Source organism: Toxorhynchites rutilus, chromosome 3 (genome assembly GCF_029784135.1).
Source record: "Toxorhynchites rutilus septentrionalis strain SRP chromosome 3, ASM2978413v1, whole genome shotgun sequence".
Lineage (NCBI taxonomy): Eukaryota > Metazoa > Arthropoda > Insecta > Diptera > Culicidae > Toxorhynchites > Toxorhynchites rutilus.
The window spans coordinates 277,038,714-277,057,756 of NC_073746.1; the positions used below are offsets into that span (position 1 = coordinate 277,038,714).

General features: G+C 41.0%; 2 protein-coding genes across 2 annotated transcripts in view; one reads left to right on the forward strand and one right to left on the reverse strand.

Annotated features, from left to right (window-relative positions):
• The window catches only part of LOC129778288 (uncharacterized), a 7,589-nt gene extending 2,816 nt beyond the window's left edge, over positions 1–4,773 (forward strand). The window contains exon 2 of the mRNA XM_055785093.1: positions 4,324–4,773. Coding sequence (XP_055641068.1) covers positions 4,324–4,553 — 230 coding nt within the window. The 3' untranslated portion in view covers positions 4,554–4,773. The remainder of the gene's footprint in view (positions 1–4,323) is intronic.
• Positions 4,774–12,386: 7,613 nt separating this feature from the next.
• On the reverse strand, positions 12,387–16,460 carry LOC129774256 (uncharacterized). The gene is made up of 2 exons (XM_055777975.1): positions 16,401–16,460; positions 12,387–15,950 (listed from the first exon to the last, which is right to left on the reverse strand). The coding sequence occupies exons 1-2, from the start codon at positions 16,458–16,460 to the stop codon at positions 12,387–12,389; spliced, it is 3,624 nt and encodes a 1,207-aa protein (XP_055633950.1).
• Between the last annotated feature and the right edge of the window lie 2,583 nt (positions 16,461–19,043).

A 19,043-nucleotide genomic window follows, 5' to 3' on the forward strand; every position in this document is an offset into this window, starting at 1 on the left:
AGATCTGCATATGGACGGGAAAGGGATTTTTTCTTGTATAAACAAGTATACAGGTCGTACTCGATTATATATCATCGCAATTTCACTTTCAACGTTAATTGTCGAATCCAATACATAATCGAATCACAAAAAAGCTATTTTTCTATTAATGTTTGACATTCATACATTAATAAAAAAATTGTTTTCTTGAGATTCGATTATGTATAGGATTTGAAAATAATAGTAGAAAAAAAATTGTTGACTATATATAATCGAGTCCAACCTGTATTGATTGATGATGAAACGGATATCCAGAAACTATCCGTTATCCGGCCTATCTGGTCAATATTCGATATCGGCCGGATTCCCGACATAAAAATATCTTTATATATAAAACAAGGGTTTTCCAACGTACGTATAACATATCATCACGGGTGAACGCTCAAATTATGATGATAAAGTCCTTTGGAACATATTTGAGATGAATAGAAAAATTCAAAAAAATCACTACGGATATAACGTTAGCAATAAAAAATGGTCTTTTTCGGATGGTGATAAAAAAAACCTAAGACAGATAATTGAGTTTGTTATTTTCCCATGGAAGGTTATATTAGCTTACTTGCAAAAAAACTACGCCCTTGCGAGCGGCCTTCCGGCAGTTAACTGGAAACACTCGCCATGGCGGACGAAAACATACGTGTAGGCATGTTTTTGAGTTCTTTCTTCGTTTTATTTATCAATTTCTTCTCAGTTTTCGAGTCAAAATTGTTGAAGTAGATCTCACGCTTCAGGTTTGACAAGAAATTCTCGATGGGTGAGTACATGAAATTTGGAAAATCGAAAAACAATTTTCGATGCCGAATGACTTAAAATGCATAAAACGTCGAGATCTGGTGTCAGCTTAAAAAAAAATGCCGATCTTCTAGGATTTAGTGGCAATGACAATGAAGGCATGGAAAAAAAATAATCATCGAATTTAAAGAACCGATCGTGTACATTTTGTTTATTGACCGCAAAAAAAAATGACTTATGCAAAATTTCAGCTCAATCGGACACGATTTAGGGGTGCCTCAAAGCAGTTTTGATTTTTTGGCCACTAATGCTAAGATCCAGAAGATCGATTTTGGGTCGAACATTTTTTTTCGAGATCTCGACGTTTTATGCATTTTTAGGTCATTTGGAATTGAAAAAAAAGGTTTTCGATTTTCCAAATTTCATGTACAACCCCCCTTGGAAGATTTTCGAGGATAAAAAGACGGGTGGGTAATGTCGGGGACATAACCGGAGTGTCGTAGGACTATACAAAGGGGACAGCTTTTGTTAAATATATATATTTTAAATATATTGTTTTATTTTCTTCTCCTACGTGAATACCTACCTATCTACCTGAAAAATGGATTAGTTTACTGTTTACTCTTTATGAATATGTTGATGGTTCTCAAAAGAACCTTTGGTGTTGTGTTTTTGTTATCACTCGATATTCCCATCTTGTTCGGTTAAACCTTCCTGTTTAGCTATTGCGTTTGCCACTCGCCACAGCTTTCACAGTTGGAAAATTTCTTCCCATCCAGCTTGTGACATATTGTTCAGTAAATTACATTTAATGCGACTTTGCCACTCACTGAAACTAATTGTTGCCTTGCCGAACCGAAGCTGCTCTGTTCTTTATGCGTGTTTTCTGATTGTCGTGAGCAGCTTTGCAAGCCAACTCGAGCACTCCGACGGCCAAAACTCTATAATCGCTGTTAGGTATACTGGTGCTCCGGCACCAATCCGTTCGGCCTAGTTACCCTTGCGGAGCAATCAGTGAATGCGGCCAACAGGGAACTGGAGATCTGCACGGTTCGAGTGAGACTTTGCCTTTCCCTTAACTTGTCCTCCTTTGTTACGTCCACGATGCCGATGCCGTACAACCACACGGGTTTACGGTTTGAAAGAAAATAAGATATTTCTTTGGGGTCCGCGTGTTTTATACTCTAGCGCAATTCAAGAATTGGTGAAAATCAATAAGCTCAGAACAACTGCCAAATTCACATACTCATCATATCCTGGCAAACAAATTATGAAAAAATCAATTTGTGTTTTATTATTATTTTGGATAATGTTTTAGAAAGCATTGAACTGTATTTCCTAAACTCTTTTTTGGAAGGTTTAATGGCCCTGAAAAGCGCCTTGTTTTATGGAATGGTTCCAATTTAGAAAACTTAGTACTCGTGGTTTTGAAAAAAACCATTTCGAACGCCCTCGATGCCGCCTTGTTCTGGATTTGCCACCAAAGCAGTTTGTATAAAGAACAATTTTTTTTCTTCTGCTACCTGATGCCGTTTTGCGATTGCGTTTGCCACTCGCCACTCGCTGCAACTGCCTGTTGTCTTGATGTCCACCGAACCGAATGTGTTCTGTTCCGAATGCGGGTTTTCTTATCGTCGCGAGCAGCTTTGCCAGCTAACTCGATCACTTCGGCGGCCGAAACTATATAGCGCCGGCTAGGTGGACTGGTGCACTGGTACTAACGCGCTCGGCCTAGCTACCCTTGCGGGGAACTCCAGATCAATAGGTTCGAGCGGGATTTTGCCTTTCCCTTCACTTTTCCTCCTTTACCATGTCCAGATATGGCTGCTTGGGTTGGTTTGTTGATGTGTTGTGATGCGAACCGATGTGGTGTACGGTTTGAATGAGAATGATCGTTACGGAAGGAAGGAAGGTATTGTATTATAGAGACTTTAAACTTTTGCAGTTCATTCGTCTTTAGCCTTGAGAAAGGCCCTTTGAAAACTCTACTCTACTCTACTCCAGCGCTACCACCTCCGCCCTCTTGCCTTGAGAAAGGTACTCGATCCCTCGCTGTCCAGCTCGTCCAGCAACGATGTTGTCCAGTCGGTGTCCACACAAAGAATGATCGTTACGGCAGCGGAGCGGGGATTTTTAAGCTGACTGGCTGGCTCGAGAATTACGCATGTGTGAGACTGCGACCAATGTTTCGTTCATTTTTTCTTTTTCCTTTCCAATCGTGCTTCATTCTATTTCGCTGCTGCTCTGGTTGCCCGTTTTGGTCGGTACGATTTGAGGAGCACAAAATGGACCAATCAAAAATGGGCACATAGTGCATTTTGACAATGCTTGATATTTGACAATTATTCAATTATTTATCTCAAGAAAAATGAAATGTTATTCGTTATGATAGATGCGTAGATATATTTCCTATCAATTGATGCAAAAACCTTTGCGATCTATTGAGAAATGCTCGAGTTATAAGCGTTCCAAATCTTGCATTTTTTCCTACTTGTTCAGTGCCTAGATTTCCATTTCACCCCCTATATCTTCCGGTTAGACGTAGTCCTACGTCAAAAAATAAAAACTTTGAGCGCTTTGAGGCACCCCTAAATTATGTCCGATTGAGCTGAAACTTTGCACGGGTCTTTTGTTTTGGACCAATAAACAAAATGTACATGGTCGGGTTTTGCAATTTGACATGATCATTTTCGCTGCCATCCTAACTTATATATACTGTAACTAGCTGACCCAGTGAACTTCATTCCACTTAAAATTGTTTTTTTCAAAATGAATTCATTTCGCCTGAAAATCAATCATTGTTTGACGCTCCCCTAAGCTAGTAAACGACGCTCAACGCCGTCAACGCGAATAGAAGTGCGTTATCCCACCGAAAAATCAATTTCTACTTTCGATCCATTTTAACGAAATGGATCTTCGCATTTCGTTGAATTTGTTATTTTGGTTATTTCTCCAAATGGTTTCAAAAGCCTAACGCACTGTTTCGTAAATCTCGTTATTATAATAGAAAATCCTTATCAGAAAAAAAAAATCTGTTCATGATTCCGGAAGCCGGTAATTCGACCATCTAGCCTCGAAGATTGTCGGATATTCGATGTCCGGTATCCGGTAAAACTACTATCGGCTTCATCACTAATATTGATAATATGGAGACGGAAAGTTCATAGAAACATAACTTTAATAATAATATATAGGGGATTATGTCCAAAACACGACCGCATTCGTGATGTAGGACTAATAAATCATGTTATTCAATTTGTTTCTTTATCGCTTCAGATATTTTTCTAGAATGCATCGAAATATTAGAAATAATTCTTTAATGTCTTAATGTCTAAAGTTTAGAGGAAAGTTCTGGTGACCCTAGAAGGTCCGATGGTTTGCGTTTTGTAGAAGCATTTGATTCTTGCTATCACGGAAACAATATCAAAGCTGTACATATGTCGCAGTTTGATTCCATAGTACAAAAGAAAGAAATGAAAAAATAGAAATTAGATATCTGCATTTAACCTATGCTTCATTCTCACAAGTATTTCCTTTTTTTTCACTCCACAGATCTTGAGAAGATCAAAACCATCTCGTCCGTGCAGAATATCGAACGGGCCTCGCGCATCGAAACAACACAAACTGGATTTGTGCTACACGGCTCGGACTACGAGATCGCTTTCGATCGGGTCATACACAATTCAACAGAAGCTGCCCCAGAAGATTACACGCTGACACTAGTCAAACGGAAGCTGTACCCATGGGATGTGAAATCAAGAACCAGTGATGATAAAGGCTGATTTTGATGATGCTTACTTAATTTGGTTAGTACTTAGTGTTCGCAGTTACCATGAATGAGGGAAGAAAGAATGACATTAGTTTGTAGTTAGTGTTCCGGAGCAACGAATTTAATGAACTGTTCGTGTGAATGTGATGTGATAACAACCCAGTTGCCGAATTGAACATCGTTCTATAAAATTCAACTTTACATGAATTTATTGTAATAAATATTCGAACTGAGCCGATCTCGTCTATCCTTATCCTTATCCTATCCTTATAGACAACATAGTTTTTGGATGACCTGTTTGAACCACCTTATCTTCTCTATCATAACGACCATAACGTGTCACTTTCATTGATAAATGTGTTTTCTCCTATTATACATTGAGCAGATGATTTATAGTGGTTTTTGTGAGAAATTCACCTTCTTGCGTTGCGTACTGTTTAGGCACTGTAAAAATCACACTGAAGTTCATTGACGCGAGGAAACCATGATCTAGAAACTAAATTTATTTTCAAGTTTTCCAGGTTTCGAATAACGAATTACAAGTTTGAAACAGTAAATGTAATGTATTTTACATAGTGCTTGCCGGGTAATATTTCACACTTTAAACAAGCACCAGGTACGATTCTCGGCGAAGCGCCGACAGATTCGAGTCGTTTCACCCACAAATGTACGGCAAAATTTCTGCGCAAGTCAGAGTAGTTGGCGTTTGGTATCGGACTATAATAAATGAGTGTTTTCACTAGCTTTGGATGGCAGACAGCCAAAATGCTTAATTAATCTCCGCTGTCGGTGAGAGTCGTGCGGTCAAAATTATGCTAGTATTTACATGTGTATATAATTAACCGGCATACTCTCCGTAAGCCACTTGACTATCGAATTAATCGTAGAAATGCTCAGATTTTTATTTATTTGCGTTAATGTGGGCAGACGGAAGATAATCTTGTTCGATAGTCTTGAAATAGATATAGACGGTATCCATCAAGAATTCATGATAAATTATAATGAAGATAAAACTTGACACGGTGGTGAATTCATTACGTAGCAGTCGAGAACAGCAGATATAGATAAATGCCACGCTGAATTAACAGAAAACAATGTATTATGACTCGACCATCCCTGTTATTTTAAAGTTTGTGTCTATGCTTAAGCCTACCTAAAATTACTGCTGTCTCCAGGCTCTTCAAAAAGGTAAAAACTTTCACTCATGGATCACTCAAATAGAAGAATGTCACCTTTTGTTGGGTTCCTGGTCATACTGGAATTCCCGGAAATACTGTGACTGACAAATTAGCCGGTAGGGGTAGTACCCAAGAACCCCCTAACATTCCCATTCCTCGCTCTGATGCAAAACTTTGGGTAAAACAGCGGATCCACCAAAGTTGGAACATAGCTTGGAGAAACAGTAGAACAACTTTTCTTCAAAAACTCAAAAACACCACTCTTTCATGGCATGACAGAAAGAACAGTAAGGAAAGACGGCTTCTCACCCAGTTGATCGAATCGGCTACACCAAAGTCACTCATACTTATCTACTTCAAAGGAATGGGAAACCTCAATACCGGAGACGAATGAATCATTAGATTTAAAGTCTCCGCAAACAAAGGAAAAGAAGAAGAACCTGTCTAACCCACTGCTCGACAGTTATTCGAAAATGAATAATCTTTCTGGGAAGAGTCACTCAAAATTGAATTTTATTAATAACTGGCTGACCTTGCGAACTTCGTACCGCCCAGATTGACGTTTTCTTACTGAGCGAACGTTCATATGTTTAATCCTCGAACTGTTCGTTAATTGTTCTTCAAAGTGGTCTTCTCCAAGGCTAAGGCAAATGAACTTTGTACACTGAATTCTTTTTTTACACGACTGATGCGTACACGCCAAAAAAATAGCGTAAATTCGAGCAAATCGCGCAAAAAACATCGCGTAATTTCAATAGAATCTTTTCAAACTTTCCGACAATAAAATATAACCCAATAGTAAGCTTTTGGCATATGTATTTCATTCAATTTCAATGCCATAACCGTATGCTCGCATCTCAGGCTTAACTCCACTCATAAGGTTCTGTAGAACATCTGGCTGCCGCTTCTACTGTACAAAAACCCACTTTTTCTCCATGTCTTCCTATGGTTTAACCTCCTTGAGATGGTTCCATAGTACCGGCTTCATGATAGCCCAGTATTTTTCGTCGCTGGACCTTAGATCCGGTGCGTTTGGGGGGTTCATGTCTTTGGGTGCGAAAGTGACCCCGTTGGCTTAGTACCATTCCAGGGCATCCTTTGAATAGTGGCACGATCCTAGATCCGGCCAGATGGTCGTAGGACCCTCGTGTTGCTTCAATAAAGAAAGCAGACGCTTCTGTAGACACTGCTTAAGGGAGATCTGCCCGTTTACAGTCCCGGTAGTCACGAGTAGCGCACTCCGTTTACTATATGAGCAGATTGCTTGCCCAACCATGTATTTTTTGACAAACTTTGAAAGTTTCTGCTTCCATACTTCCTCCGGAACACGAACATGTGCTCGGTGGTGAAGAACAGTAGCCCCGGAAGCTGCCGGCAATATGCCTTGACGTAAGTCTCACCATCCATGATTATTAGTGATGAAACGGATAGTAGTTTGGCTGGATACCGGATATCCGGCAAGCTTCGAGGCCGGATAGCCGGATACCCGTCGGCCGGATATTCGGCTCTTTATTTGCGAGTATAAAACTGAGAGAAACTGCAAGTTTGTATGAAAAAAAAAAATTATTCCATTTCAGGGAGAAATGAACACATTGTTACATAAAAATAATGAACCATGATTAAATTTTGATAAGAATTTTCTGTTATTCTGATAAGGATTCATTACAATCAACTAACTCCCCAACTCGATATCCAAGGGGGCCAGACTGTTTTCTGAAGCTGGCCTGGTGTACGAAGTAAAGCGTAACCGTTTGTCTCCGTCAACTGCAGAAAATTTTCATTTATTCATCATAGTTTACCACTGGTTAATTTTGAGTACTGTTAATAAATTAAAGTTGTGAGTTAATATTAATCTAATTTCGAAAAAAAAATTTTGCATTCCTGTAATAAAACCGTATTTGTATTATGTATGAGTCATATTAATGAGCTATTTTGTTCTGATATATCTTATGTTAATGAAAATTTATTGATCGTTTTCTAATATCCGGTATCCAGTCTGATAGTAGGTTACTATCCGGTATTCGGCCGGATAGCAAATATTGGACGGATAGGCCGGATAAGGGATAGTTACTGGATATCCGTTTCATCTCTAATGATGATACAATGAGTCTTCGTCAGCATCTGGGTGTACAGTTTCCGGGCCCGTGACTTTCCCACCGTATTTTGCCGTTCGTCACGATTTGGAGCCCTCTATACTTTGTATGATGCAGTCCCTCCGGGTCTTAGCACTCTGGACGAAAGACTTGGACAGATTCAACTGTTCGGCCACACCCCACATCGTAGTGACGTTTAATTACACGACTCACCGTTGAATGCACAATTCAGCGTTTTTTTTTCTTTGTCCCTTGTTTTTTCCTTCAGAGAGTTAAAGATTTTTCAGGTGCTTGCGCAAAATCATTCCGCGACGTTGCTTTTCGGATGACGCCATTTTTTTCCAATTTTCGAAAAACTGACAGCGATGAAAATACAGTGTAAATAATATAAAAAATATTCACCCTTTCAAACAAAGATCAAGAGTAATTGCAGTACATATGGGAATTCCATTTTCCGAATTTTCCGACCTTCCATCAAAGTTTTCCGAAAATTTTCCGATTCTTCTCTCCGTTATGTTGATCTACGTGAAGAGACGAATACAACAAAATAAAGACGACCTTAATCGGACCATTCCCTCTTCGGGTTTTGCGTTTACCAACACATGTGGCCCTCCATTTTTATTTGTATAAATTTTATATTTGTCAATACTTTTTCAACTCTCGCTGAAATACTCTCTAAAAGAGTTTAATAATTTACGTACAATTTTTGGATTTTTATTATATGATATCGTGAGCTATACGAACAATTCATGGTCGACATGTACGTGAAGGTAGAGCGCAAACGACTGCGATTCTTACGACCTAAGCAACATAAGTGGCTTGAGAAAGAATACATTCATTGGGAAACGCTATCATGAGCAACACCGACACAGCGTCAGAGTCAAAATTATCCGAACGGATTGCTATTTTGCATTCTTAAATCCGTTCAACTCAAGTCCAATCGAGTTGTGCAAATATCTCAACCTTGCGACGCAATTCGACATCTACAACATTGAGCTGCGTGTTCCATTTCTGTAAAGTAAAAATGTTAAATGGATATACCGGAGGAATAAACACGCATTTAAACCATTTTTTTCCAATGAAAGTTAATTCTACGTATCAAAAATGTGTTCGATGTGAAAAAGGGGGAAAAATCTTGAACGAAGGGGGAAGAAATCTTGAAATTGTGGCTGGCGATGATTTTATGTTGTGATATACCTAATATTTTTTTTTTTCAATACGCAAAACAATCAAAAACATTGAAAATATTGGTGGCAATATAGTTGCCACTGCCCGGTTAGCGCAAAATGTTGGTGGCAATATAGTGCCATAATAAAATCTGTTTTCGACCTGAAAAAATCTTTTTATCTTAGTTCTTCTCCAGGAAATCTGTATGGATATCTGTATTGTATTTATAAGTCTAATTTTTAGCCATAATTTGAGTTTTAGTTATTATACGATGTTGAAGGTAACCACGTAGCGCTAGTAGACATATACATTGTAGTAAAACACAATGCTTCATTGAGGTGTGAAGAATGTTTAAACAGTTGCATTTTTTCATGCTTGTTTGCATTGCGCAACGTAAATACTCTTATTATAACATATTCTAGAGCACACATAAAAATGTAAGGCTTGCAATGGTAACATACTGGATAACTGCCAACGAATGAAAACGTAGATTCAATAACTGGATAACTGAATGAGAAGGGGACATTAAATTGGCATGAAGCCATGTGTTGCCATGTATGTTTTCATTTATACAGCAATTCCAAATGAAATCGTCCTAAAAATGCAGATTTTAAAAACTTGTATTTTTGATTCCAATGAAAGTGTGTATTCCGTTTGGGTTGGAGGAAATATGAGTTTTACTCAGCAATTGGGAATTGTTTGACACAAGCGTAACTGTTGAAAAGGGCGTATCGATTTTAGTAAGAGAAATCTTTGATAATTTATATCTCAAAAACTATGAGTCGTACCGAAATAGTGTCTTAGAAATAGTTATAGAGTATTGATGGTTGAATGTGAAAAAAATGTACACTGAGAAAAAAATTAGCACTCTTTTTTTTTATTTACAAAATAAAAATTCAATTTGCAATATCTAAAATACATATTTTAATTTTTTTTTCATACAAAATAGAAGTCATGTAGAAAATTTAAAAAATGGGCCCAAGATGGTAAAACTATTTTTGACAAACTTTGTGGAACATCGAATTTTTAGGAATTTTTGAAACTTCGAATTTTTGTATGTTAACAATCATTTTTAGCCACAAATTATGAATGCTGATGTGATTTAAAACAAAAAAGGTTATTATCAATCTTCTTCTAAATGTAGCCATTCTCGAAATATTTGAAAAAATATTTCTAATTTATTGTCTTTTTTATAATAAATAATCCCTTTTAATATGTTTGTCGTACCTCCCTGATGTTGCGAAACATCGCTTGTTGAATTTATTCAATCGGTTTCTGGAGCATAATATTGTTCCAGATGACTGGAGACAAATACGAGTTATAGCTATTCAAAAACCCGGAAAACCCGCGTCCGACTTCAATTCGTACCGCCCAATAGCAATGCTGTCTTGTATACGGAAATTGTTGGAGAAAATGATCTTGTTTCGCCTTGATCGATGGGTTGAAACGAATGGCCTACTCTCAGATACACAATATGGGTTCCGCAGGGGCAAGGGGACGAATGATTGTCTTGCGTTGCTTTCTTCAGAAATTCAAATGGCTTACGCCGAAAAAAAACAAATGGCTTCAGTATTCTTGGACATAAAGGAAGCCTTTGATTCTCTTTCAATAGAGGTTTTGTCAGACAAATTACACTCTCGGGGACTGCCGCCTCTATTGAATAATATGTTATATAACTTGCTTTGTGAGAAACATTTGAACTTTTCTCACGGAGATTCGGCAGTAAGTCGGGTCTCCTACATGGGACTCCCCCAGGGCTCATGTTTAAGCCCCCTTTTGTACAACTTCTATGTAAGCGACATTGACAATGGTCTTACACGAAATTGCAGCCTAAGACAACTTGCAGATGATGGAGTGGTGTCTGTCGTAGGATCAAACGAATCCGACCTGCAAGAACTCTTACAAGATACTTTGAACAATTTTTCAACCTGGGCTATTGGGCTAGGGATCGAATTCTCCACGGAGAAAACAGAGATGGTGTTTTTTTCTAGGAAGCATAGACCAGCAAAACCAAAGCTTCAGCTTTTGGGTAAACCGATCACTCATGCTATGTCATTCAAGTATCTTGGGGTCTGGTTCGACTCCAAATGTATTTGGGAGGCCCATATTAGGTATCTGAGTAAAAAATGCCAACAAAGAAAAAACTTTCTCCGTACAATTACCGGCACCTGGTGGGGAGCCTATCCAGAAGATCTTATAATGTTGTATCGAACAACTATTCTCTCAGTGATCAGCTGCCAAAACACACCTCATTAAACTCGAGCGAATTCAGTATCTTTGTCTCCGTATTGCGTTGGGATGTATGCCCTCAACGCATACCATGAGTCTCGAGGTTTTGGCAGGCCTACTCCCACTAAAAGATCGCTTCAATTTATTATCTCTTCAGTTCTTCATCCGGTGTAAGGTTATGAACCCATTGGTGATCGTAAATTTTGAGCAGCTGATCGAGCTAAATTTTCACTCCGGATTCATGAGTTCACATCATGAATTCATCTCCATGCAGGTTGATCCTTCTTCGTATATTCCCAACCGTGTTTGTTTCTCTGACTACATCAATTCCTCTGTGCATTTTGATCTGTCTGTTCGGATTTTTTACTAACACTACGCGGTGAAACTGGGGTTTGAAACGGTTATTGGAACCTTTTATTTGCTCGGCTGTTAGTTTACGAGATTAACTACGTTGATGCTACTACTTGGGATTTATATTTTGGACTAACTCGATCTGGTTCTGACTGTGGTATATATATGGGTCTACCAACAATACAGAGAGCGTGTAGATTATACGAAGATAACGAATCAATAGGTCTTTTTGGTTCCTCTGGTGTACCTACTCTGATAACCGAGATAAACTATTTTACGAGAGAATTCTATTCTCGCGATACGATCGCAATAGGGTTCAATATGAATCTAAATCCTTAACATATGCCGGCCACCGTTAAAAACCTTGTTTTTAACCTATCTACCGTATTTCATTACATACAATAATTTAATTCATTCGTGAAATTTCGACTCCAACCACGTGACTCTTCGGTGATCTCTGTTTACGCCTGAGGCTGTTGACCGGCAGATCAGCTGTTGACGACCACGACTGATCATCTGTTAGCCTGGAGACAACGTTGACTGCTGTTACATCGATCTTTATCTCGTCGTTGTCGTTCTGTCGCTCATCTGCTTCGCTTGCTCATCCTGGTACGTCATCCGTCGATCGAATCGCCTGCGCTGTGGTTGTGGGTTGTAGCGCTTGAGCTCTCGCGTTTGAGCACGGGTCCGTCAGTCAGTCATGGTGGGAGAAAAAACATTCCTGAGTTTTTTGAAAATTCAATAAAAAACATACTTACAAGGTCCGGAGACCCGTGGGCCTCCGGTCGGTGCGCAGTGCGAACACTGCGATGGAAGAGACGATGAAATTCAGAAGTCATCGGCAGCTTCACTTGCTGCAGGTGGCATTGATTGGTCGATGGGCAGCACACAAATTTTGGAGATTGCGCGCCTGTACTCTCCGTCCTTGGTCTTGACTACGACGACACGAATGTTGCCGTCGTCACCCCGAAAGATGTGGGTTACTCTACCGTAGCGCCATTTGAGTGGTGGTAATCCGTCATCTTTCACCAGCACTAGAGTACCGATGCTAATGTTGTCCTTCTTGCGGGTCCATTTAGTTTTTGGCTGGAGTCCGGAAAGATATTCCGTCGCCCAGCGTTTCCAAAGTCGACGAAGGAACTCTTGGACCTGCTGCCAGTGGTCTAATCTGTTGAATGGTAGCTGTTCATATGATGGTTCTGCCAGCGTTGCGAGTGGACGATGGATTAAGAAGTGCCCTGGGGTCAGAACGTCGAGGTCCTCAGGGTCAGGCGAAATCTGAGTAAGAGGTCGAGAGTTCATGCAGCTCTCGATTTGAGCTAAGAGTGTCGTAAGCTGTTCGACTGTCAGGATAGAGTTTCCGAGAGTGGCTTTGAGATGAGTCTTGAAAGACTTGATGGCTGCTTCCCACAGCCCACCGAAGTTCGGGGAACGAGGAGGGATAAACTTAAAATCTATGCCGTCATCGGCACACGAGCGAATGACGTCATTTTGCAGTTGTTGATCCCTGAGTTGTTTGGCCAAGTCTGCCACTTCTCGAGAAGCACCTCGAAAATTTCGTGCGTTATCGCACTCGATGAGTATTGGTTTACCTCGACGTGCGATGAACCGTCTGAGAGCAGCAAGGAACGATGCCGTTGAAAGATCTCCAACGAGCTCAATATGAGCTGCCTTGATCGAAAGGTAGACAAAAACTGCCACATAACCCTTGATGGGCTGCGATTTCCGATGAGGATAGCGAAAATATATAGGCCCACACAGATCGACGCCTGTGCGCAGGAACGGCAACGTAGGAGAAACGCGTTCAGTCGGAAGATCGCCCATGATTTGCTGTTGGAGCCTTGGACGACAGCGAAAGCAGTTGATACAGGAATGTACGATCTTGCGCGCAAGATTCCGAGTGCGCAAAGGCCAGAATTTCTCCCTTAGAGATGCGATTAGCAATTGCGGTCCTGCATGCAGCATTTTCAGGTGGTAGTATCGAGCAACTAGTTCTGAGAACGGATGTTTTGATGGTAGAATCATCGGATGTTTGCGATCTGGAGAAATTATTGCGTGCCGCAGCCGGCCACCAACTCGCAGGATGCCTTCTTCGATAAACGGTGTTAACGCTTTCAATTTGGACGTCGTTTTGACCTCACCAGTGTTTGCGAACGAAGTGAACTCTTCTCGAAAGGCTTCTTGTTGTGCGATACGAACAAGACATTTGCACGCTTCCTCAAGCTCTGCTGCATTAAGAAGACCTAGTCGACGATGTGTACGGTTAGCAGGTCTCGTATTGAAGGTAAATCTTCGAACCCACGCAATTAAACGTAGGAGGGCTGTGTACGATGAACGTAGAGCAAATATGGGATTTGCTGGAATTGGCTGGACGGCCAGAGTAACAGGTCTTTCTTCGAGTTCTTCTGAAACGAAGTCTTCATCCGATGTACGTACGAAAGCAGGCCAAAAGCGAGAGGGATTGGTTAGCCAGTCGGGTCCGTGCCACCAATTCTGTGTTGATATGAGTTGTTCGGGATCCATTCCTCGAGAAATAATATCTGCTGGATTCTCAGAGCCTGAAACATGAGCCCATAAGCCACCTGCCGTTGCATGTTGTATCTCCGAGACCCGGTTTGCGATGAAGGTTTTCCAGCGGGACGGAGTAGCGGACAACCAATGAAGGACAATTGTAGAGTCCGACCAAAAGAATGCTTTCGTTACGAGAGAGATTGTATTCTGCACCTTCTGGAACAAGTGTGCGAGGAGAAGTGCTGCCGAAAGTTCCAGCCGAGGTAAGCAGATTCGTTTCTGCTTCCGAGAGTCTCCCAGAGGAGCTATTTTCAATTTTGCGGTAAGTAGGTTGATGTAGACTGATCCATCTTCAGCTAGGGCACGAAGGTAGATGCACGCACCGTACGTCTTTTCCGATGCATCGCAAAATCCACGCATTTCGATCGACACCGGTTTGACGACTGATACAACCCATCGAGGAACAGAAAGATTCCGGAGAGCGTCGAGATTTTTCCGGAATTCGAGCCATCGCTGTTGGAGGTCATTGTCGAGAGGTTCGTCCCATTCCTTCTGGCTTCGCCACAAGTCCTGGAGGTAGATTTTGGCCTGTACGATTACCGGGCCGACAAGGCCAAGGGGATCGAATAATTTGGCAGCATCCGACAGCGCGATCCGTTTTGTGATTAGAGCGGTATCGTTCCATTTGGGTACGTCGAATAGGAATTCATCAGTTGTAGTCTGCCATTTCAATCCTAGTGTTTTTATAGGAGCGGAGGAGGAATTCAGATCGAAAACGGTTCGTTCGTCACGCAATTCAGCTGGGAAGTGTTCGAGAACCTGCGAACGATTCGAAGACCATTTCCGGAGACAAAATCCAGCAGACTGAAGCAAAACCAACAACTGCTGGCACAGCTGCTGGCCTTCCAGGATGTCATCAACGCCGGTTAGCAAATCGTCCATATAAAAATCTCTGGATACGACCTTGGATGCTTCTGGGTGTGTGGCTTCTCCAATTTTGGCGATTTCTTGCAAGCACCTGGTTGCCTGATAGGGTGCGCAGGAAGTACCGTAAGTAACGGTCGTCAGTTGGAAGGTTCGCAGAGGTTCTGACGGGGAATCTCGCCAGAGGATCTTGAGAAGCTGACGGTCTAGCGAAGCAAGTAGGATTTGCCGGTACATCTTCTCAATGTCCGACACAATCGCGTATCGGGGAATCCGAAAACGTAGAGTAATAGATACCAGATCGTCTTGAACGACGGGGCCAATCATCAATCCGTCGTTGAGGGATACTCCGCTATCTGTAGCACATGAAGCGTCGAATACTACGCGTAGTTTGGTAGTCAAGCTGTCAGGTCTTACGACGCAGTGATGCGGCAGATAATACGATGGGGCTTCCGGCTCCAGGCCTTCGGATTCAGTTATCTCCTCCATATGTCCTTGCTGATAATACTCCTCGATGAAGTCCGAATAGGCTTTCTTCAATTGTGGGTTAGCGTTAAGGCGTCGCTCCAAAGCGAGAAATCGTCGTGTGGCAATTTCCTTAGAATTTCCGAGTTTCGAGAGAACGGTCGACCTTTTCGGGAGATGAGTTATGAAACGTCCCGAATCATTCCGAGTAGTTGTCGCTGCAAAATGCGCTTCGCAAAGCGTTTCTTCTACCGATAAGGTGCTACGAGATTGACACGACTCTATTTCCCAAAAGCGTAACAACGGCTCTTCAAGTGAACCAATACTACAGACGTGGACGAAACTTATTGTGGGTGAAGACGATGCGCCGACCTTGCCGGAAACAACCCATCCGAGAACTGTTTTCTGCAGTACTGGTAGATCCGGACCAAGACGAATCAAACCTTCTTCGATGAGTTCGTAGTAGACTTTGTAGCACGGTACTGATTTCGACTTTTGGAAGCCCCTCGTTTCGTTATTTTGAATTTCAGATCCAACACAATCTCTCCTGTGTGGATCTGGGATTCTCTCTTCTTTCTATGTATTGGATGTTTGGCAACGCGAGTGCTGCTCCCGATTTTAGATTTGAGCAACTAGCGATAATGGGTGCTGGATGTGACTGGGCGGCTGTTTTAGCCAAGACACCCACATACCAACACTCAGAAAGACTCATGCTTTCTTTTTTTTTTTTGCTATTTTTTCATTTGGATATTTCCCCCAAATAGCAGAGTCTTTCGGCGGGGTTTTCTTGTTCTTCAAATTTCAAAACCCGGCGAGCGCTTCGACTTGAACTCTGCTCGGGAGGTTAAAGGGTATCGCCCGCGAATGCTTGAATGCGCGACCAATGAAAGCGCAGGGGAATTTCGGTGTGAATACGGAATAGTTAACATCGTTAACTATTACGTAATTCCGGTTCCAATGAATGTCTCGCTGATCTGAGGATCTTGAGATATGCTTGCCCATTCCGACTTCGACCGTGGAATAGGCAGGGCGGACCAGTTTTTTTTGCATCGCGAGTGGACGGTAAAAAGGTACCGTAGGTGAAAGGCTACACGTGCTAGTCAGTAGACTAAAGTTTTTTTGGTTTTTTTCTCTGTTTTTTTTGTCTCTTTGTTTCATGTTTAGTTAGCTTAAAATAAGTTTTTCCGAGAAATCGAAAAGTGTAATTCTTCGCTTGTGTTCCCGTTTAGCGAAATCAAAGGTAAGCTTAGAGCTCCAAGACATGTGGCTGATGCTAAAATTAATGTGGCATATGTGTGGTGTTTTAATCTTTGTTGTGTGTAGGAAGGAGCCGTATCCTGACCCCATGATCGAAGATTGGATCTTCGCCACCACATCAGTCAAACCAGGTGGCCGCGCGAAGCGCGAATCGTCACTCGAATCAAGGGAAGGCGCCGCACGGCACCACTACACGTCGGATGCGCATTCAACGTCTACGTCCCATCATCTACGCCTACGGACTCGTCATTCATCGCCTACCGTGGAACGGCGGTAAAGTAGATGCACGTAAAGCCTAGGTAGTGTGAGTACAAAACTTCTTTCACCCTAAAAATAACATGCGCATGTAGGGTTAAGATCAAAAATAAAAACGAGGATGACTGTTTGAATGGCAGACGAGGATTTTGCTAGAAAAAACAGCTTGAAAGTGCGATATATTGTACACGATATATACAATTTTGCATAATTTATGAAATAAAATTTTCAGAAAATATATATATCGTGTACAATATATCGCACTTTCAAGCTGTTTTTTCTAGCAAAATCCTCGTCTGCCATTCAAACAGTCATCCTCGTCTTTTCTTAAAAACGATATTGGGCAAATTTTAGGTCGTTCTTCCTATGTTTTTTTTTCTTTCGAGTGTTTTTCAGCAGATTTATTTCTTTTTGGATTTATTTATCTAACTGTATTTCTGGCACATTTTGAAGATTTAAATTACCCGTCATCTATCAGCTACATCACTGTCACCCTGCAATAAATTAGTCGAATATTAGTGGTATTACTGAACTTGTTAAAATGGAGTTTCCATGTACTGAGCATCTGAGCTTGGAGGAAACTGATTATGAACTGCGCATACGGAATCAACTCGGAGAAAATATTGTTGGTTTGGATCTTTTAGGGAAGCAACGGCGTTTGAGAAAGTTATTCAAATCAGATGCGAAGTCAGGACGCAAGTACAGCTCGTCCATTAATATTCGAGACGAACTTAATGTTCTGGAAAAAAATGTGGCGGCGATTGGAAGGGAAGTTAAGCAAAAAGGGTTTGAGTCGAACCATAAATCAAAGTTATTGCATTATTTGTATAGAACAGAAAGATGTACGGTTAACGATGAAGGGGAACAGCTGCTGAAAGATGGAGTGCTGCGTTGTTTAGGTAAAATGATTAAAGAATATGACGCAGATAAATTATCAGATGAAGCGAAAAATGATTGTACGAACGTCAATGCGAAGATAGATGCGGAGTGTCCAGTAGATTTCGTTCCGCAAGAGACGGAAACAGAACAGCAAGAAATCAATGTGCTACAGGAAATAGCACAACTGCGTGGAAAGGTAGAATATTTGGAGAGAACACTTAGCGATCTTATGTCGAGACTAGCAATCAAGGAGACGACTAACCAAATTAGTATACCTATACATAATGTTGAGGGAAACACATCTAATGAAAATGTAGAAAGCGATTCAGAAGATAACGAGTTAGATTCGGGTCAAAATAGATTTTCTCAACAACAAAATGAAAGTAGGAGAAATGCAAACGGGGATGATTCAGAATTATCAGTAAATTTACAACCTTCCAGCATAAATAGCTCTAGGCAACGAAGGAGGAAAGAACGACACAGTGGTGAGCTAGATAGGAGAGATTACATAAGTGAGCGAATCGGAAAATGGCGAATGAAGTTCACAGGCCAACCTAGAACTCTAAGCGTTGAGAATTTCTTATATAAATTGGAGAAGATAGCTTATAGAGAAGACGTTTCTGCTAAGGATATTCTGAAAAGAATTCATGTACTGTTGGATGGATCAGCGCTAGAATGGTTCTTCACGTACGTAGACGAGTTGAATGATTGGGATTCGTTTGAACGTCGGATTAGGAATCGTTTCGGTAACCCTAATTACGATCAAGCAATCCGTCAGAATATATTCGACCGAAAGCAGCGTCGAGATGAAACATTCGTTGCATTTGTGGAGGGAATTGAACAGCTCAATAAAATGCTGTCAAAACCACTTTCAAAGCGACGAAAATTCGAAATTATTTTCGATAATATGAGACAACATTATCGTTCAAGGATCTCTATTATTGATGTGAATGATCTGGACCATTTGATGGACCTGAATTATCGAATCGATGCAACTGATTCTGCCCTCCAAAAGGCATGGGAAAGTTCCACTCTAAAACCAATCCATTGCATTGAGACGATGGAAAGCAGAAATGAAGAAGCCAATTGGATAGTAGATAGAAGAAGAACGAGAAATTCTAGTACCACAAAGACCTGTTGGAATTGTCAACAACAGGGGCATTGTTGGAGGAACTGTAATGAACGGAAATTAAT